Source organism: Beta vulgaris, chromosome 6, assembly GCF_026745355.1.
Source record: "Beta vulgaris subsp. vulgaris cultivar EL10 chromosome 6, EL10.2, whole genome shotgun sequence".
NCBI classification, from domain to species: domain Eukaryota; kingdom Viridiplantae; phylum Streptophyta; class Magnoliopsida; order Caryophyllales; family Amaranthaceae; genus Beta; species Beta vulgaris.
Window position 1 is genome coordinate 53,780,925 of NC_079207.1, and position 17,150 is coordinate 53,798,074.

A 17,150-nucleotide genomic window follows, 5' to 3' on the forward strand; every position below is an offset into this window, starting at 1 on the left:
ACCCCATGAACATGCTCATAACGCTCACTCACCGGATATGTTGATTCATCCAGGGGCCCTTGTCCAAAATCATTAGCCATTTTCTCCAATTTCACTCTTTTCCTAACCCTCTCATCCGTCCAATGTTGTATTAGAGGAATGGTTGGAATTTCCTTCTTCCCTTGGAATTTTAACCTATGAAAATATATAATCTCTAACAACAACATGCAACCACACTAGTGATGGCCACTGGTGCGGGTTGGACGGGTCGGACCATGGGCCGGAGTGGGCTGGGCTGAGATTTCACGGCCCAGGACCAGTACCCTGAAATTCATGGGCTGGGCGGGCTGGTCCGTGGGCTGAAAAATCTTGGCCCACACCGGTCTGTTACCGGTTTTCACGGTTCGTGGGTTTGGTGGGCTGGATCGGGCTGACGGGCCGGCATGAGAATTTTTTTTTCAAAATTATTTAATCATTGAAATTATTCATTATTGTTATACAAAATCTTTAAAATGAATTAAAATATATACAAATATTAATATTAATAAATAATTTCATTATTTTTAAATTTTATTGAATTATAATATATGCAATTTGATTAGAATATATACAATTTGATTAAAATATACACAATTTGGTTCAATATTTACTTGGATTGGGCTGGTCTGGTTCATGGGCCGGGTTGGACCGGTTTCATGGTCCGGGCTGGGCGGTTTTAGTAGTGGGCTTTAGTGGGTTGGGCTCAAGAAATCTGGCCCACGGCCCACCCACCAATTTCACGATTTGAGTTGGGCTGGACCGGGCTTTTTGCTGGCCCGGCCCACATGGCCCACGAGGTGGGCTGGGCTGGATTGGCCCGCACTGTTGGCCATCTCTAAATCACACAAACTTTCTTGCTTCTCATGATCCTTAAAATGAGATGCATGTTTACCAAGTTGACCCAAAACATATGAGCACCAATCATAATTTCTAATTTCACTAACGACATGCAAGGCTTTTGCTAATTTCAAATCAACCGTCCTATTGGCGGTGGGAGTAAGAAAGCTACAAAGGGCATGCATCACAAAGAGTTTTTTAAATTCATCACCTCCATCTATTAACTCTCGAATCCTAGCCTCTATCATTCCAAGAGGAATACCATCATAACCATGAACATTAAATTGTTGCTTCCATACATCTTTCAATAGAGAATCAATGTTTTCACCCACACGAACAATAGCTATCTCAGGCACATCATTTCCCACATTCATTGGCAAGCAAAACACATCATATCGAGTAACAACAAACTCCTTATTAGCACCAATGTTAAGCATTAAACTAGCACCATTAAACCTTTCAACTAACCATGACATGATTATCTTACATGTCTCAATTAACTTCAAACCTAAAATCCCACCAAATCCAACATCTTTTATAGCATCAATCTGCTTTGGAGTAAGGTCCTTTATGAGTAATACTCCAACGAATGAGGTCTGCAACGTACTTTCATGATCCTTGCAGCACTAATATAAGCAAAATAAAAACAAGAAAGCAAACTAAATATAATGTCGAACAACTATTATATTACGAGAAAACAGTAACTTATAGCATCAAATGAATAAATAACAGAAAAATAAATCAGTTAGACAAATAATAACATAAAGAAAACTAACAATCAATGTACAAAAACATGTGAGGAAATTCACAAGGATATATCTTTGAACTTTCAAAACAATAATACAAGTTGTCTTGACGTGATTAGACAAAGGATAACTTACAGATTGATAAGGGTAATTAATAAGATAATATGAGGAACTAACGATTTTATATATACATAACAAGTAATAATGATACAAAAGTAAACTATTAAAGAAATAGGGGCAACTTATAAGCTCATAAAGGTAATAAATGAATAGAAATATATCTTTGAACTTTGAAAACAATAACACAAGTTACTTTGACTTGATTAGACAAAAGATAACTTATAGATTGATAAGGGTAACTAATAAGATAATTAGAGCAACTAACGATTTTATATACTTAACTAGTCATTAAAATACAAAAAGTAAACTTTTCAGGAAATATGGGTAACTTATAAGCTCATAAAGGTAACAAATGACCATAAAGATATATTAAAACTTTCAAGACAATCACACATTACATTGAAATGATTAGATAATGTACTAACACACACGTAACATACACAGATTCATTCTCGTTGCTAACTGGAGCATCCATCTTCTTAGTAATTGCTTTGTTCTTCTTCAATTGACCCCGGGAAATAACCATACGCATATCATGTTGTTCGGGCTCATAATTCTTGTCACTAGCTTCCTCACCATCATCAAGCTCATCATCTATCAAAACTAATTTCGAAATTAGATACGATAGTATGAACATGTCAAATAAAGGAGAAGTTAGATAGATTACCTTCATTTGGTTGAACTTGAACTGTTTTCTTCAATTTCTTAATAGGAAGCTTTTTATTTTTCTTCCCTACATTCTCCATTTCAGCTACACAAAACAGATACATAATAAATATACTTAAAAACAAACAAAATAAAGAAAATCGCAAAAGCTAACACATAATAACAAATAATCTAAACTCTATGTCATTTTACTTGGAATTACAGTTAGGATTATTATGAGAATTAGGCCCTTATCAATTCTAAGCCTCTAAGGCCTGTACCCAAACACCCATGCACTGTGAGATTATGATGACAGTGGAACAACTTGAAATGTCCGATTGTCGTATGTTGTAGTATTAGAGGAACTTATCCAAAAAGGGGAAAAGAAAACCAATTAACTGTTAGATTCAATCATAATGAATTGCATTATGCATCCAATATGAATAAATGCATTGATTTCCAAACTTGGATAGAAGAAACTAACTTATACAATACTTGCCAAGTGCCAATACTTTTGCCAATTAAATGGTAAATTCAGATTTGTAATTTTAATTTGTAACCATTAGGGATATATAATATGCAACTTCTGTAAAGTGCAAAACGTGGAATACCACCAAATTATCAAATTATCGGCTGTAGTCTATACTCGATCATAGTTTGTAGTAACAGGATGGCAAATGAGAAACGACTAATAATATTATCAGTTTCTAAGCTTGCTGAAAATGGAGCATCACTGTCTTGAAAAACTATATCTTGTTACTGTAGAATATTATAATGCTGTTAAGATTAAATTAGGAAATTATTATGTCATATCTTTTAATTTACACCATATATCACTGTAATTTTGCAGATTTGGTAGCAAATAATCTAAACCCTATGTCATTTGGTAGAAATTTAACTTAACCAATCTCAATAGTCAAGACACAAAAGTATGAACATGTCAAACAAAGGAGAAGTTAGATAGATTACCTTCATTTGGTTGAACTTGGACTTTTTTCTTCGATTTCGTAACATGAAGCTTTTTATTTTTCTTCCCTACATTCTCCATTTCAGCTACACAAAACAGATACTCCCTCCGTCCCAAAATATAGTTCCCATTTCCATTTTGGGTGTCCCAAAATATAGTTCCCATTTCCATATTTAGTTCCACATTTTTCCGTAATTTGTCTAGAAAAATCGTGTCCCATCATTTATTTGCTTCTTGAATTTTGTTTTTTCCTTTGTTTATTCAACCAAATTGTTACAATTAATGCTCTTTCACCAATTATCTCCATTCTCTCTCCTAAAATCATCTTTTCCCATACAACATTTATTTAAATAAACAAAAAATCTTTACTATCTCAACTTGCATAAATTACCGTGAAAAAAGAGAAATGGGAACTATATTTTGGGACGGATGGAGTACATAAAAACTATACTTAAAAACAAACAAAATGAAGAGAATCACAAAAGCTAACACATAATAACACATAATCTAAACCCTAACAAATAATCTAGCGATTTCCAAGTCAAAGAATGAGTAATAATTGAACTTTCATGAACAAAACCATGAAAAAAACAAACGAAATTATACCAAAATTCATATCATAGAAGCAGCGAACAAATTACTAAGCCTAAAAAAATCCAAATGTGACCTAATTCAAGAAATTAAGCCTAAAAATTCGAAACACATATAATTTTCAAATAACTAGAACAAAATTAAGCTAAAATTGATGTGAATCTAGCGATTCGCAAGTCAAATAATGAGTAATAATTGAACTTCATGAACAAAACCATAAAAAAAAAAAAAAACGAAATCATACCAAAATTTCAGATCATAGAAGCAGCGAACAAATTATTGGAAGGGATAGAACTAGCTGCGACGAATTGATGAAACGCCGTTGAGAGAGAAGCAATAGGCCATGAGAGAATCGAGCTCCAGAGAAAGTAGGATGAAAGAGAAAAACCAGTGAGAGAGGAGGAAGAGAGAGAATTGCGTGTAAGAGAAGAGGAAGAGAGAGAATTTCGTGTGGGAGGGAGTAGGAGAGAGAATAAATCCCCACCATTCATTATCAGCATTTATTAACATTCATCCGATTATAGATGGACGGTTAAGATTGGATGTTTTCAGTTTTCAACCTAGGAGTGGTTTTCACAAGATCCTATTCCTATATATATATATATATATATATATATATATATGTTGTTTTAGTATGTTGTTTTCTAAATATTATGATCGGAATTCAATATACACTGATTCGATTTAAGTATGTTATGATCAGAATTCACTATGTAATGATCTGAAATCAGTATGTTATGATCTCAAACCAGTATGTTATATGTTATAATCTGAATTAACTATGTACAATAGACTAAATAGAAAGTAATGCTAAACTAGCCATGTAATAAGGCTTCTCTTATTGTCAATAGAGTACTTCTCTTATTGTTAATCTATATACAAGCTAAATAATGTACGAAAATGATATAAAATGTTTATTATATAAAATGATAGTTTAAGTTCTATAGTGATGGTTTAAGTTGGATAGTGAAAGTTGAAGTTGGTCTACGGATTATTAATCTTGCACTTTATACTGCTAGTTTAGATTTAATGTAATACTTGTTAATATTCTAAGTCCAATAAAACTCGTGAATATTGATTTAATGTAATACTTGTTAACATTTTCATAAAACTTTACACTTTGATTTAATGTAATAGTTGTAAACATTTGATAACACGATTTGATTTCAGTACACTATGATTTCATAAAAGTATACCATGATCTGATATAAGTAGACCATTATTTGATATAAGTTGACCATGATCTGCTAAAACTTTACTACAAGGATTTCATATAATTAGGTTGTTTAACCGATATGTCGATGAATAAAATGATCCCCTACTAATGATTCAAGTAGTTATTCATATATTATGTAGTAGGTTTGTTTGTCCGATATGTCCATGAATGAAATGATCCCCTACTAATGATTCAATTAGGTGGTTTGTCCGATATGTCGATGAATGAAATGGTCCCCTACTAATGATTCAATTAGTTTGTTTGTCCGATATGTCGAAGAATGAAATGATCCCCTACTAATGATTCAATTAGGTTGTTTGACCGATATGTCGATGAATGAAATGATCCCCTACTAATGATTCAAGTAGTTATTCATATATTAAGTAGTAGGTTTGTTTGTCTGATATGTCGATGAATGAAATGATCCCCTAATAATGATTCAATTAGGTTGTTTGACCGATATGCCGATGAATGAAATGATCCCCTACTAATGATTCAAGTAGTTATTCATATATTAAGTAGTAGGTTTGTTTGTCCGATGTGTCGATGAATGAAATTATCCCCTACTAATGATTCAATTAGGTTGTTTGTCCGATATGTCGATGAATGAAATGATCCCCTACTAATTATTCAAGTAGTTATTCATATATTAAGTAGTAGGTTTGTTTGACCGATATGTCGATGAATGAAACGATCCCCTACTAATGATTCAAGTAGTTATTCATATATTAAGTAGTAGGTTTGTTTGTCCGATATGTCGATGAATGAAATGATCCCCTACTAATGATTCAATTAGGTTGTTTGTCCGATATGTCGATGAATGAAATGGTCCCCTACTAATGATTCAATTAGTTTGTTTGTCCGATATGTCGAAGAATGAAATGATCCCCTACTAATGATTCAATTAGGTTGTTTGACCGATATGTCGATGAATGAAATGATCCCCTACTAATGATTCAAGTAGTTATTCATATATTAAGTAGTAGGTTTGTTTGTCTGATATGTCGATGAATGAAATGATCCCCTACTAATGATTCAATTAGGTTGTTTGACCAATATGTCGATGAATGAAATGATCCCCTACTAATGATTCAAGTAGTTATTCATATATTAAGTAGTAGGTTTGTTTGTCCGATATGTCGATGAATGAAATTATCCCCTACTAATGATTCATTTAGGTTGTTTGTCCGATATGTCGATGAATGAAATGATCCCCTACTAATTATTCAAGTAGTTATTCATATATTAAGTAGTAGGTTTGTTTGTCTGATATGTCGATGAATCAAATGATCGCCAACTAATGAATCAATTACGTTGTTTCAATTAAGTTGTTTCAACTAATGATTGAAAGATAAGTAATTACTAGCTACCTTGTACTAATGATTGAATTGACTTTGCTTGTTTCTCAATTAAGTAACTTTACTTGTACTAATCATTCATCATTCATCAACAATTATTAACTTCAATTATTGAACATAAATAGATCAATGAACTTAAAGGAAGGTTAAAATTGTTGGTTCATTACATAACATAAAGTGTCATAATTTACTTTGTACCTTTATAATGTAACTTTTTTACTTCATTACTTTCATACCCATGATCTGAGTTACTTTCAAACTGATTTGATTTACTTTCATACTGATTTGAGTTACTTTCAAAATGATATGAGTTACAATAATACTGATATGCGTTACAATCATTTTGATCACTTTTAATATACTTTTTATAACTTATTTATGTATACGATCTGAATTATTTAATTCCTGATCTGATATAGTTCGTAAATGATCTGAATTATTTAATTCCTGATCTGATATATATAGTTCGTTCGTAAATTATTTAATCCAAGATATGATATTTAATCCCAAGATATGATATTTAATTTAGTCCCAAGATATGATATTTAATCCCAAGATATGATATTTAATCCCAAGATAACAACACAATTGCATACCGTTCGTAATACAAGTCGATAACATAATACAACCAATTATAACAAAACACTTACATACTATACCGTAATACAAACTGTTACTACTTTGATACCCGTAATACAAACCGTTACTAGTTTCATACCGTTTTATAACAAAACACTTAGATACTATACCGTAATACAAACCGTTATTACTATAATACCGTTGCGTAACAACAGACTTAGATACTACCCCAACACGACGTATATGACGTCACCATCAACAATACCTTCACTTATAAAATTTCCATCCAAATCAAGGCAATTACCATTTTGGTACAACTTAATTTTATCATATTCAATGTCTTGTATAGAGGCCCATAACATTGCCATTTTTCTAATTTTCGTTGTGCATTTCATCTTGAATATTTCAACAGTAGGCTTGTTCTTAAGGTCCCGCATCGTGATAAAGTAGTAGTTCGGATCAAAGCTAGGATCACCAGCAACAGCCACTCCCGACTACAAATGAAACAATAATATTAAAATTTCATCTTACTTATTACAGCTTCTTAAAATTTAATCTTAACAAATGCAACTTACATATGCGAAAATCTACAGCTTGATCTAAGTACATAACTTTAAGATATGCTTTATGCCAACCACAATCTGAGATAGAATTACTTTGATCTAATTATGATGAACGTACCTTGGAATAAGCTAGTACGAGTTCGGTGTCATCAAACCCGTACACAAAAGATGTTGTATCTGGTCGAAGATATTGTCCCCGACACATAAGATACAAATCATTCACACCAACTCGTGTTGCATACAAGTCATGAAGGGAAGAAAGTTGCGTGTGTGGAGATATCACGTAACCAACACCATTATCTGCTAGATCACCCGCTTTCACAAGTATCTTGATCTTCGGAGTAGGAGTACTCATGACTTTTTTTTCTTAGTTTTTGTGTTCTCAACTGATTTTTTGTTGTGTCTAAAATCACTTCACTATTGTTATTATATAATCCAACAACATTTACTACATTTATTAGTTCATAACACCTTTTCCTCTACCTATTTTAATTACACAACACACAACTCCACTTCTTCAGTTTAATGACACATTTGTTTCAACACGCATTTGGGCCTCCTTACACACAACACACAACTACATTTATTAGGCCCATTTTGTTTCGTTTCTTGCACTCTCGCCCAACAGTGCATTGTTTCTTGCACTGTTGCACTTAGGAAAAATTGACAATAGAGGTCTGAACTTTGGGCGATAATTTTTAAAAGGTTTGAACTATTGATTAACATGTGTAGGTCCCAACTTTAGGGGATCTTAACTTTTAGGGGCCTCGGTGACTTAAAACTGACGATTTTTTTTAAAATCTCACCTAGTTCTTACTTCCCTCCCTCAATTAACCCTTCTGGTGTGACCCAAGTTTTACAAGTTATGACCTATTAAGCCAGTTTCAAGTCACTAAGGCCCGCTAAAAGTTAATACCCCCTAAAATTGGGACCTACACAGGTTAATCAATAGTTCAGACCTTTTAAAAATTATCACCCAAAGTTGAGACCTCTATCGTCAATTTTTCCCTTGCACTTATTGGGCCAACTCAATCCATAACTCTTCTTATTTACAAAATAAGCTCTTCAACTCAAATCCTTAAGTTTTCTTCTTCACTTTAATGACACATTTGGGCTTGCAATTCCATCTTCCAATTCACATTTAACTGGGCCTGCAACTCAATTCCTTTTCTCATTTACTAAGTCTTTTGAACTCAATTCCTTTTCTCATTTCTTCACTTCTCCAAGGATGTGGGCTATTTTAAACCACTTCCACAAACATATCAATCACTTTTTTTCATTTCTCATTAAAAGATTGCAAGTTTACAACCTCATCATTTCTAACTTCAAAATTTCTAAACAAAACATTGCAACTTTTTAATCTTTGCACAAAATTAACTATGCGACATTGCAAGTTTACAACTTCAAAATGTGACATTTGCAAGTTTTTAATCTTTGCATAAAATCAACCATGCATTAGACCCTGCAACAGATGCATTCGTGAATCGACTCCCGACTCCTCCGCTACTAAGCAGCCGAGTAAAATAACCTATCGACCCATCTGAATCTAACATTGGAATACCACTGTGCGATTCTCCTAACTGTTAAGAATTGCACCAATTTCATTATCACTTTCCATAACACAAAACTTATAACTACAAACATTAAAATGTTTAAATATGCAATACCTCCATCGATACACCAAACCCACCACTTGGTGTTGATGTAATGGCAGACCCAACTGTCATGCTCATGTAGCCGCCTCCACTTTCCGGTGTCTACACAATGTAAGTAAGTTATTTAGTTCAAAAATATTTCACACAACTAAACTACTGCAAAAACATTACTCTCACTTACCTTTAAAGCATACGGGTTCAACAATGGTGAACCATTCAAACCACTCTCACCCAGCTGCATGTCCAGCGATGTAGTACCCCTCTTCTTCTTCGTCAGTGTCTTCCCTTTATTCCCTTTCCGACATTTCTTCTTTATTGCTTTTTCAACAGCACCGTAGAATCGAACATCACGAGCTCTGTGAGGCAACATTCGACATGGGGGGTCCTTCACATTTACCTTCTCCGCATCTTTGCTTTTCAAACCACCCTTGTTTACTGAATCAGGGGTGCACTTCTTCTTCTTATTACCCACTGAGGATGGATTTATATCATCCTCCTCCTCTCCATTCAACCGCCTCACAACCATCACACTACTCTCACTTACCCTTATTGCAAGCAAATCAAGCAACTCCACGCATACAAATATATTTTCCTCATACACCGATGCATTCTCACAAATAGGAACAAACTTCTCCATTATAAAATCATAACGACGTACCTCATCTGTTTTCAAAGGATCATGATAGGCAACCTTCACCCTTGTGTGCTTCCTCTGCACGTGTTTCCTCCATCGCCTAAGTATATAATTCTTAGCGACCTCCAACTTATCATGCATCTCATATGCCATGATGGTGTGCTGACACATTATTCCGTGACACTCAAATAATTTACATAAACAACCGACGTCATTCAAAACCAAGTCTACCATAATCTTGTATGTCCGCTTCTTCTTGATGGAATTTCCTTCTTTGTTTCCCAACATCGAATCCATACTCTATCCTCCACAAAATGCTCTACAACGTTATCAGATATAACATTCTTCCCATGGAACATTATATATATTATTCTATTGCACTCTCGTTGCACCTCCTTGAATTTAGAATCAGTGTATACACGATGGAATACTTTCTCTACCGCACAATCAGTCATTAGTTCACGGACATATCTTCCTGAATTTGCGTCTGCAAGCTTCTCTGTGTTCGCACGTACTTCCGTTGCTTCACAATAATGCTCCGCAAATTCATACAACCTCCCTCGTATGTTTATTAACATACCCGTCGAAGAAACTATTCTTACTCTCCACTCTTTGTGTTGTTTTCATTCCTGCCCAAAACATGTGCCTTAGGTAAGCAGGAACCCACATCTCCCTCTCCGAATATAAACCTACAACAGCTCATAACATCAGCTCGCTCATAACATTTTTCCACAGCAGCATGGTTATCATTTAGAGGTCCAACTTACTTTTCCAAATACCTACAACATGCTACTGGATTCAATTTCACATTTGTTTACAAACAATCACACATCTACTGCTTCACATTTTCACATTTAATATACAAACAGTAATCATGCAAATATATTCATATTTAAATAAACACAAGCATAACACTATTAATAACTATGACTATGCAAAAAAATAGAGGACAACTTCATAAATTACGCATCAATATTACTAACCTGCCAGCCACTCATTAGAGGACAACTTCTTGTATTTCAATATAATTGCACTCCAATTCGCCTTAAACTTCATAAAAGCTCGTCCTTGAAATATTCATACCCCTCAATCATCCCAAGTTTTGCACAAAACTTTTCAGTGATATGCCAAAGACACCAACGGTGACGAGCATTAGGCATCGATGTTCGCAACGCTTTGCACATTGCTGCACATTGGTCAGTCAAAATCCCACCTGGAGACTTACCACCCATACATATAAGCCAAGTCCTAAATAATCACTCAAACGTTTCAGTATTTTCATGAGACTAGAGCACAACCAAGAAGAATACTTTGCCCATGGTGATTTACACCAACAAAATTAGAAAATGGAAGCTCATATTCATTCGTCAAGTAAGTAGAGTCAAAGCAAACAACATCACCAAACTCCTCATATGCAACTCTGCTCCTAGCATCAACCCACATTATGTCCTTTAAGTAATTATTCTCATCCAACCTATGCATATGGAAGAAATTTTGATTATTTGCAGTCATTTTATTGAAATACTCAAGCATGGCGTTAGCATCACCATCCCTAAGTCTTAGCCTCTTAACCTTGCTCACTTCATTAAGCAAATCTCTCTCCGTTACAACATAATTCTCAACCCAATTCCTCTCTCTAGCCAAACAATCATGTATTTGGGGTATCTTCACTCCTGAGTTATAATCATTGAATAGCTTTCTCCTTACATGATTAGACAACTCCTCTTTATGATACATACTTATGTGTCGGGACTTTGATGGTGTAGGATCATGGTTTAAATGTTCTAACACAACCCTCTTAATCACCCACTCATCATCTTCATTCAAACTTGCATAGATCATGGCAGGACCTTGACACTTCTTTGACTTTTTCACACCAGTTTCATCACTAACCAGTGAATCCGTCACAAACATCGAACCACTCACTCTTTTCTTACTTTCAGGCTTACCATAACATTCACATGTCCATGACCCATTACGCTGTTTCCTTTCTTCACCTAGTTTCTTCTGTCTAAAAGCCGAAGATGCCCGAACAACCCCAAACCCTTCTTGCTTACCATATTTTTTATAATAGCTATCACTCCCTTCCCAGCTAGGAAAAACCATACCAACATACGGGGGGTCTAACACACTAACCTCACCTATTCTACATCCAGTTACTTTCCCCTCCGGAGTAACAGCTACTATATCATTACCCTCAACATGTATTGACTGTATTACAACACCTTCACCAACATGCATTTCTCCGTTCATCTCATACAATTCAGGACCCTATTCATTAAGAACATAAATTTTCAAATGCATATGTCAAAAATATATAACAAATGTCATACACACCAACTGTTTTTTAACAATATTAATAGTCAAACAATAATCCCTCAAATCTGTGCAATTAATGGTCCCCTATTTACTTGTAAAATCAAGGTTGCTTATTTATTATGATGAAGACAAATTTTTGTTATACATAATTATACATAATACAATACATCATTCAATTCTTTGCGCTGAAAAAATTGACAAAATTGCCATAACCTATTAAATTCACAACAACCACATTCCCTTTTCATCAACAATAAATGAAAACAAAATTCATTGCAAAGTCAACATTTATATACAGCATGCATGCCCCAATTGTCCCCAAAGTCAAACGTTTTTTCACTTACATTGCCCCAACATTTTCTCCTCCTTCGCAAATGCTCATCATTGCAAATTCAGAATTTCTCCTACCACAATTCAATTCTGTAAATTAATTCCTCAGAATTCTTCGCATTTCTCTTAATTAAAATCTCGCCTGGTTTTTTTCCGACATTCTCTCAGCTCCTTAACTCTCTCTTAACCTAAAAAATTAATTGCCTAAGTCAACAAGTCCAACATTTATCTTTGTGCGTCAAATTTACAAAAATACCCCGGTATGGACAACTACCTTCCAATACCGGGTATGCGTTGCTACTTTCTCATTGGATATTGGTTAAACCAATATATGGGGTAAAATGGTAATTTCGCCAGTTATTTTACCTAACCCAAAAAACCAAGTCATGTGAATTCTGCAAGTCAGCACCCAGCACCAACGTTGTATAAGCGTTAAATTGTCATGTAAATGTTTGCCGGTTATTTCCCCTTGCAATTAATTTTATGTTTTTAGCCCGTATATTGTGTTAAATTGTCATGTAAATGTTCGTTTTTGTGGTATAAATGTTGATAGTTGTTTTAACAACAAATTTTGCAGTCATTGAACATAGATTTGAATCAAGTATTATTAGAATTGGAAACACAAGAGAATCATTTTGATATTGTTGACTTGTACAATGATGACTTGGACTTGAACAATGATTTAGATGTTAATGATAGTCAATTGTATGATCTAGACTTGAACAAGGATGTAGTTGGAGATAATGGGTTTGAACAATGCAATGAATTGGAGACTCTAACAGCAATGTCGATCAATAGTCTAGTTGCACCCACAATAGGTTTTTGGGTCTTGGGAGAACATGGAAGAATGTTTTTCTAGGTATGGGAAGCGTGAGGGTTTCGCAGTAGTTAGGGCAGGTGGTTCTAAGAGTAAGAAAGGTGGAGAGAATACCATAAGAAAGGTGAATGTGCAGGTGAGGTTGACAAGCAGCGATTAGTAAATGGAAATAGAATATCTATCAGAAGGAATGGTGTGGATGTATCTACTAGGAAGGCTAAGAAGTGTGGTTGTCCCATTATGTTGTTTGCTAGTGTTAATGAAAGTGAACCTCACACATAAGAATCATAGTCCGACACCGGGGAAGGCAAGGTACATAAGCAAGTATTGGAAAGAGGAGGTAAATTGTATGGTGAGACGGGAGTTGTTTAATGATAGTGCCATCGGCGTTGGTATTTCCAAAATTCATTGTTGCCTTGCCAAGGAAAGGAATGAAGTAGAGAATTTATCCGTAACTGAATGTGTAGCACCCCGATAATTCTCTCTTTCCAAAAATACCTTTTCAATATGAAACATAGAGAATTACCAAAGCATTATCGCCCGTGTGATAACGTATCAGCTTATTCATCGCGAAAACAATATATAACTAAACTTCATACTTTAAATAAAATAAATAAACAAAGTACTTAAAACCAACACACTACAAATGGTAACTTCAAACCAAACTTAATAATATGCTCCTACTCAAACAATAGATAAAACAATATGTTACACAAGCTCTCCATTCCCAGATCTCCATGAAGCAACATCTGCAAACCTGCAAATGTCAATGGTCTAAAGAATCTGCTCACCAAAATGGATCATCACATGATCAATAAGGCAAAGCCATGATCAACATTCACAAAGAAAGCACGTAATCAGCAGACCTGAGTACTACATAATAATAATAATAATAATAATAATAATAATAATAATAATAATAATAATAATAATAATAATAATAATAATAATAATAATAATAATATAATAATATAATAATAATAATAATAATAATAATAATAATAATAATAATAATAATAATAATAATAATAATAATAATAATAATAATAACAATAACAATAATAATAATAATAATAATAATAATAATAATAATAATAATAATAATAATAATAATAATAATAATAATAATAATAATAATAATAATAATAATAATAATAATAATAATAATAATAATAATAATAAACATTTCTAACATGATACTAATAAATAATAAGAAGGAATAAATAATAATACTTCCTCCGTTTTTTTAGATGTTACACTTTTCAAATCACGGACTTCGGGGTAATTTTTGGACAGGAGAGAGATAGAGAGAATGAACAACAAAAGGGTCCCATGTGAATATGTGATAGGATAGAGATAGAGAGAAGTTATTACCCAAAATTAAAGTATAACATCTAATTTAAAAACTTCCTAAAATAAAAAGTGTAACATCTAAAAAAAACGGAAGAAGTATAACTATCTAACATTCTGAATATAACTTTTACTGAACTCAATTTTAACCATGTTTTCATTACTGGAATGGAATAGTTATTGGACCGAGTTGTCTAACTAAAACATGCCTTGTAATCCCCTGTAATTTTATGGATTTTATAAATATATTTTAGTATTTATATATTTATATTTAAACATAATTTAGTTTTAAATGATTTAATTATTTAAAGAAGGTTGACTATTTTGAAAGTCAAAAGAAATTATCTTAAGGATTTAAGGAAGTTAAAATATTTTATTTAGGCATGCTTTGAAAAATGTTTGAAATACTAATTTGATATGGAAAAGAAGTTTAAATGGGCTTGAGGAACCCAAAATCATAAGCCCAAAAGGCCTCTTTACAAATACCTCGGACCCAATTATTTTACCACACAAGAATTTATTTCTCTCTCCTCACAACTCTAAATAGCCGGATCTCTCTCTCATCTACTTCAACGTGAGTTTTTGTTTTTTTCCTTTCTCTCTCAAGTTTTCTTTCTTCTTCTTCAAGTAAAGTTTCTTCTTCAACAAGAAACATCACCACACCTCCATACTCACATTGTTCCTTGGTGCGCCACTGCTGCAGCGTGTTGTCCCCTTCCTGCGCCTCTTCCTTCTTCTTGATTCTTTGAGTTGTTGGTTAATTTCTTTCTTCTTCCTCAAGTTTTCATTAAAGATCATGTTTTTTTATGCTTTATTTTAATACTAATCATGATTATTAACTTTAAATGATTGTTTTAATGATTAATCTTAATTCATATATATTTTGTATTAAAAGAATAAAATTTCAGATTTGATTATTATTTTTAGATTGAGTTTTTAATTATCAAAGCATGGATTTTTAGGGTGTTAACTATTCAAAAATCATAGTAACATGTTATAAACTATGAGATTGTTTTAAATTATGAATTTAAGCATGTTTATGTATGTTTAAAGAGAGATTTATAATTTTATAAGTTGTTGGAATTTTAGAAAGGGTTTTAATATTGGAGTTTTAAGGATTTTAATTACTAGTATGGTAGGGCTATGCTAGATATTAAAAGTAATTGAAGTTTTAATAGTAAAAACAACTTTTAAATATTTTTAAAAGGGATATCAAGTATTTCAAAGTTGTTTTATTTTATTTAGAGTATTGATTTTTGTTTATATTGATTATTTTAGGCGGAGAATATTCAATAAGTGACTTTTAAGGAATTAAAGGTGGCCTATCAACTGGTTTACATAAGGTACGTACATACCTATGTGCTATGTGATATAGTATCATGATTTAAGAAGGAAAAGTTGTAGTATCATGTATGGGAACTTTATAAGTTCATATGTGATTTCTAGTATGATTGGATTTTACATATTTTTTACCTGTGCGCATACATGTTAATTATGAGACTGATTATGAGTTAAAGATTATCATATTTGTATGGAATTATTGATGCAAGCATGTGGATGGAAACTTTAGCTATTAATAAACATGGGGGAATTACTAATATTATTGAAATTGAATCATGATTAATCATGTGTTCCTTTACAGTATTATTTTCACTACTTCATAAGGATTGTGGGTCTTATTTGGTAAGTTGATAAGTTATGCCTTTGAAAGGTAAGATTGATTGTTTAGGTTCAACAAAGTAAGAAAGATTGAAATTAAAGAAAGTAATCTTTGGATTGTAAGTTGTGTGATCACTTACTAAATCCTAAGATAAAAAGAAGTTCAGTTGTGAATGTTTGATTTGATATTTCTGTGTTACTTGTGTGAGTGTCATAACAAGTAATAAATTGTAAATCACGTAAATTGTAACTTGAATAGTAAAAATTTTTAGACTGGTGACGTCTAGAGTTGGGTAATCAAGAGTTGGAGTACATTGTGGTAGCCCATGGCTTTTTTTGGGAATGGATTGATCACCATTCCTATTTTTCAAAAGGTTCCTCGATATCACAGGTCATTCTGGAATACGGATTCGCGCCCGTATTTCGTCTTCCTAGGTGAAGGCAAGTTTAGATAAGACAACTCGGTCCAATAACTATTCCATTAAAGTAATAAAAAGAAGTTTAAAGTTTAGTTCAGTAAGAGTTATCTGCATAATGTTATATTGTTATATTATTATTTATCTTTGCATGTTATTTATTAAGTATCATGTTAGGAATGTTTATGTAATACTATGTAGTTCTTAGCTTTGCTGATTACGTGTTTTGTTTGTGATTGTTGATCATGGCTTTGCCTTATTGATCCTGTGATAATCCATTTTGGTGAGTAGATTCTTTAGAGCATTGACATTTGCAACTTCGCAGATGTT

General features: G+C 33.1%; 1 protein-coding gene across 1 annotated transcript; it reads right to left on the minus strand.

The window, feature by feature from the left end:
* Positions 1–11,207: 11,207 nt before the first annotated feature.
* Positions 11,208–12,170, minus strand: LOC125498556 (protein FAR1-RELATED SEQUENCE 8-like). Its single transcript, XM_048646786.1, has one exon. It carries the CDS (start codon positions 12,168–12,170, stop codon positions 11,208–11,210), a length of 963 nt encoding a protein of 320 aa, XP_048502743.1.
* Positions 12,171–17,150: the final 4,980 nt, after the last annotated feature.

What these genes read in the sequence shown, in the direction of transcription:
- LOC125498556 (XM_048646786.1), bottom strand. Translation starts at nt 12,170, where the DNA reads ATGCATGTTGGTGAAGGTGTTGTAATACAGTCAATACATGTTGAGGGT.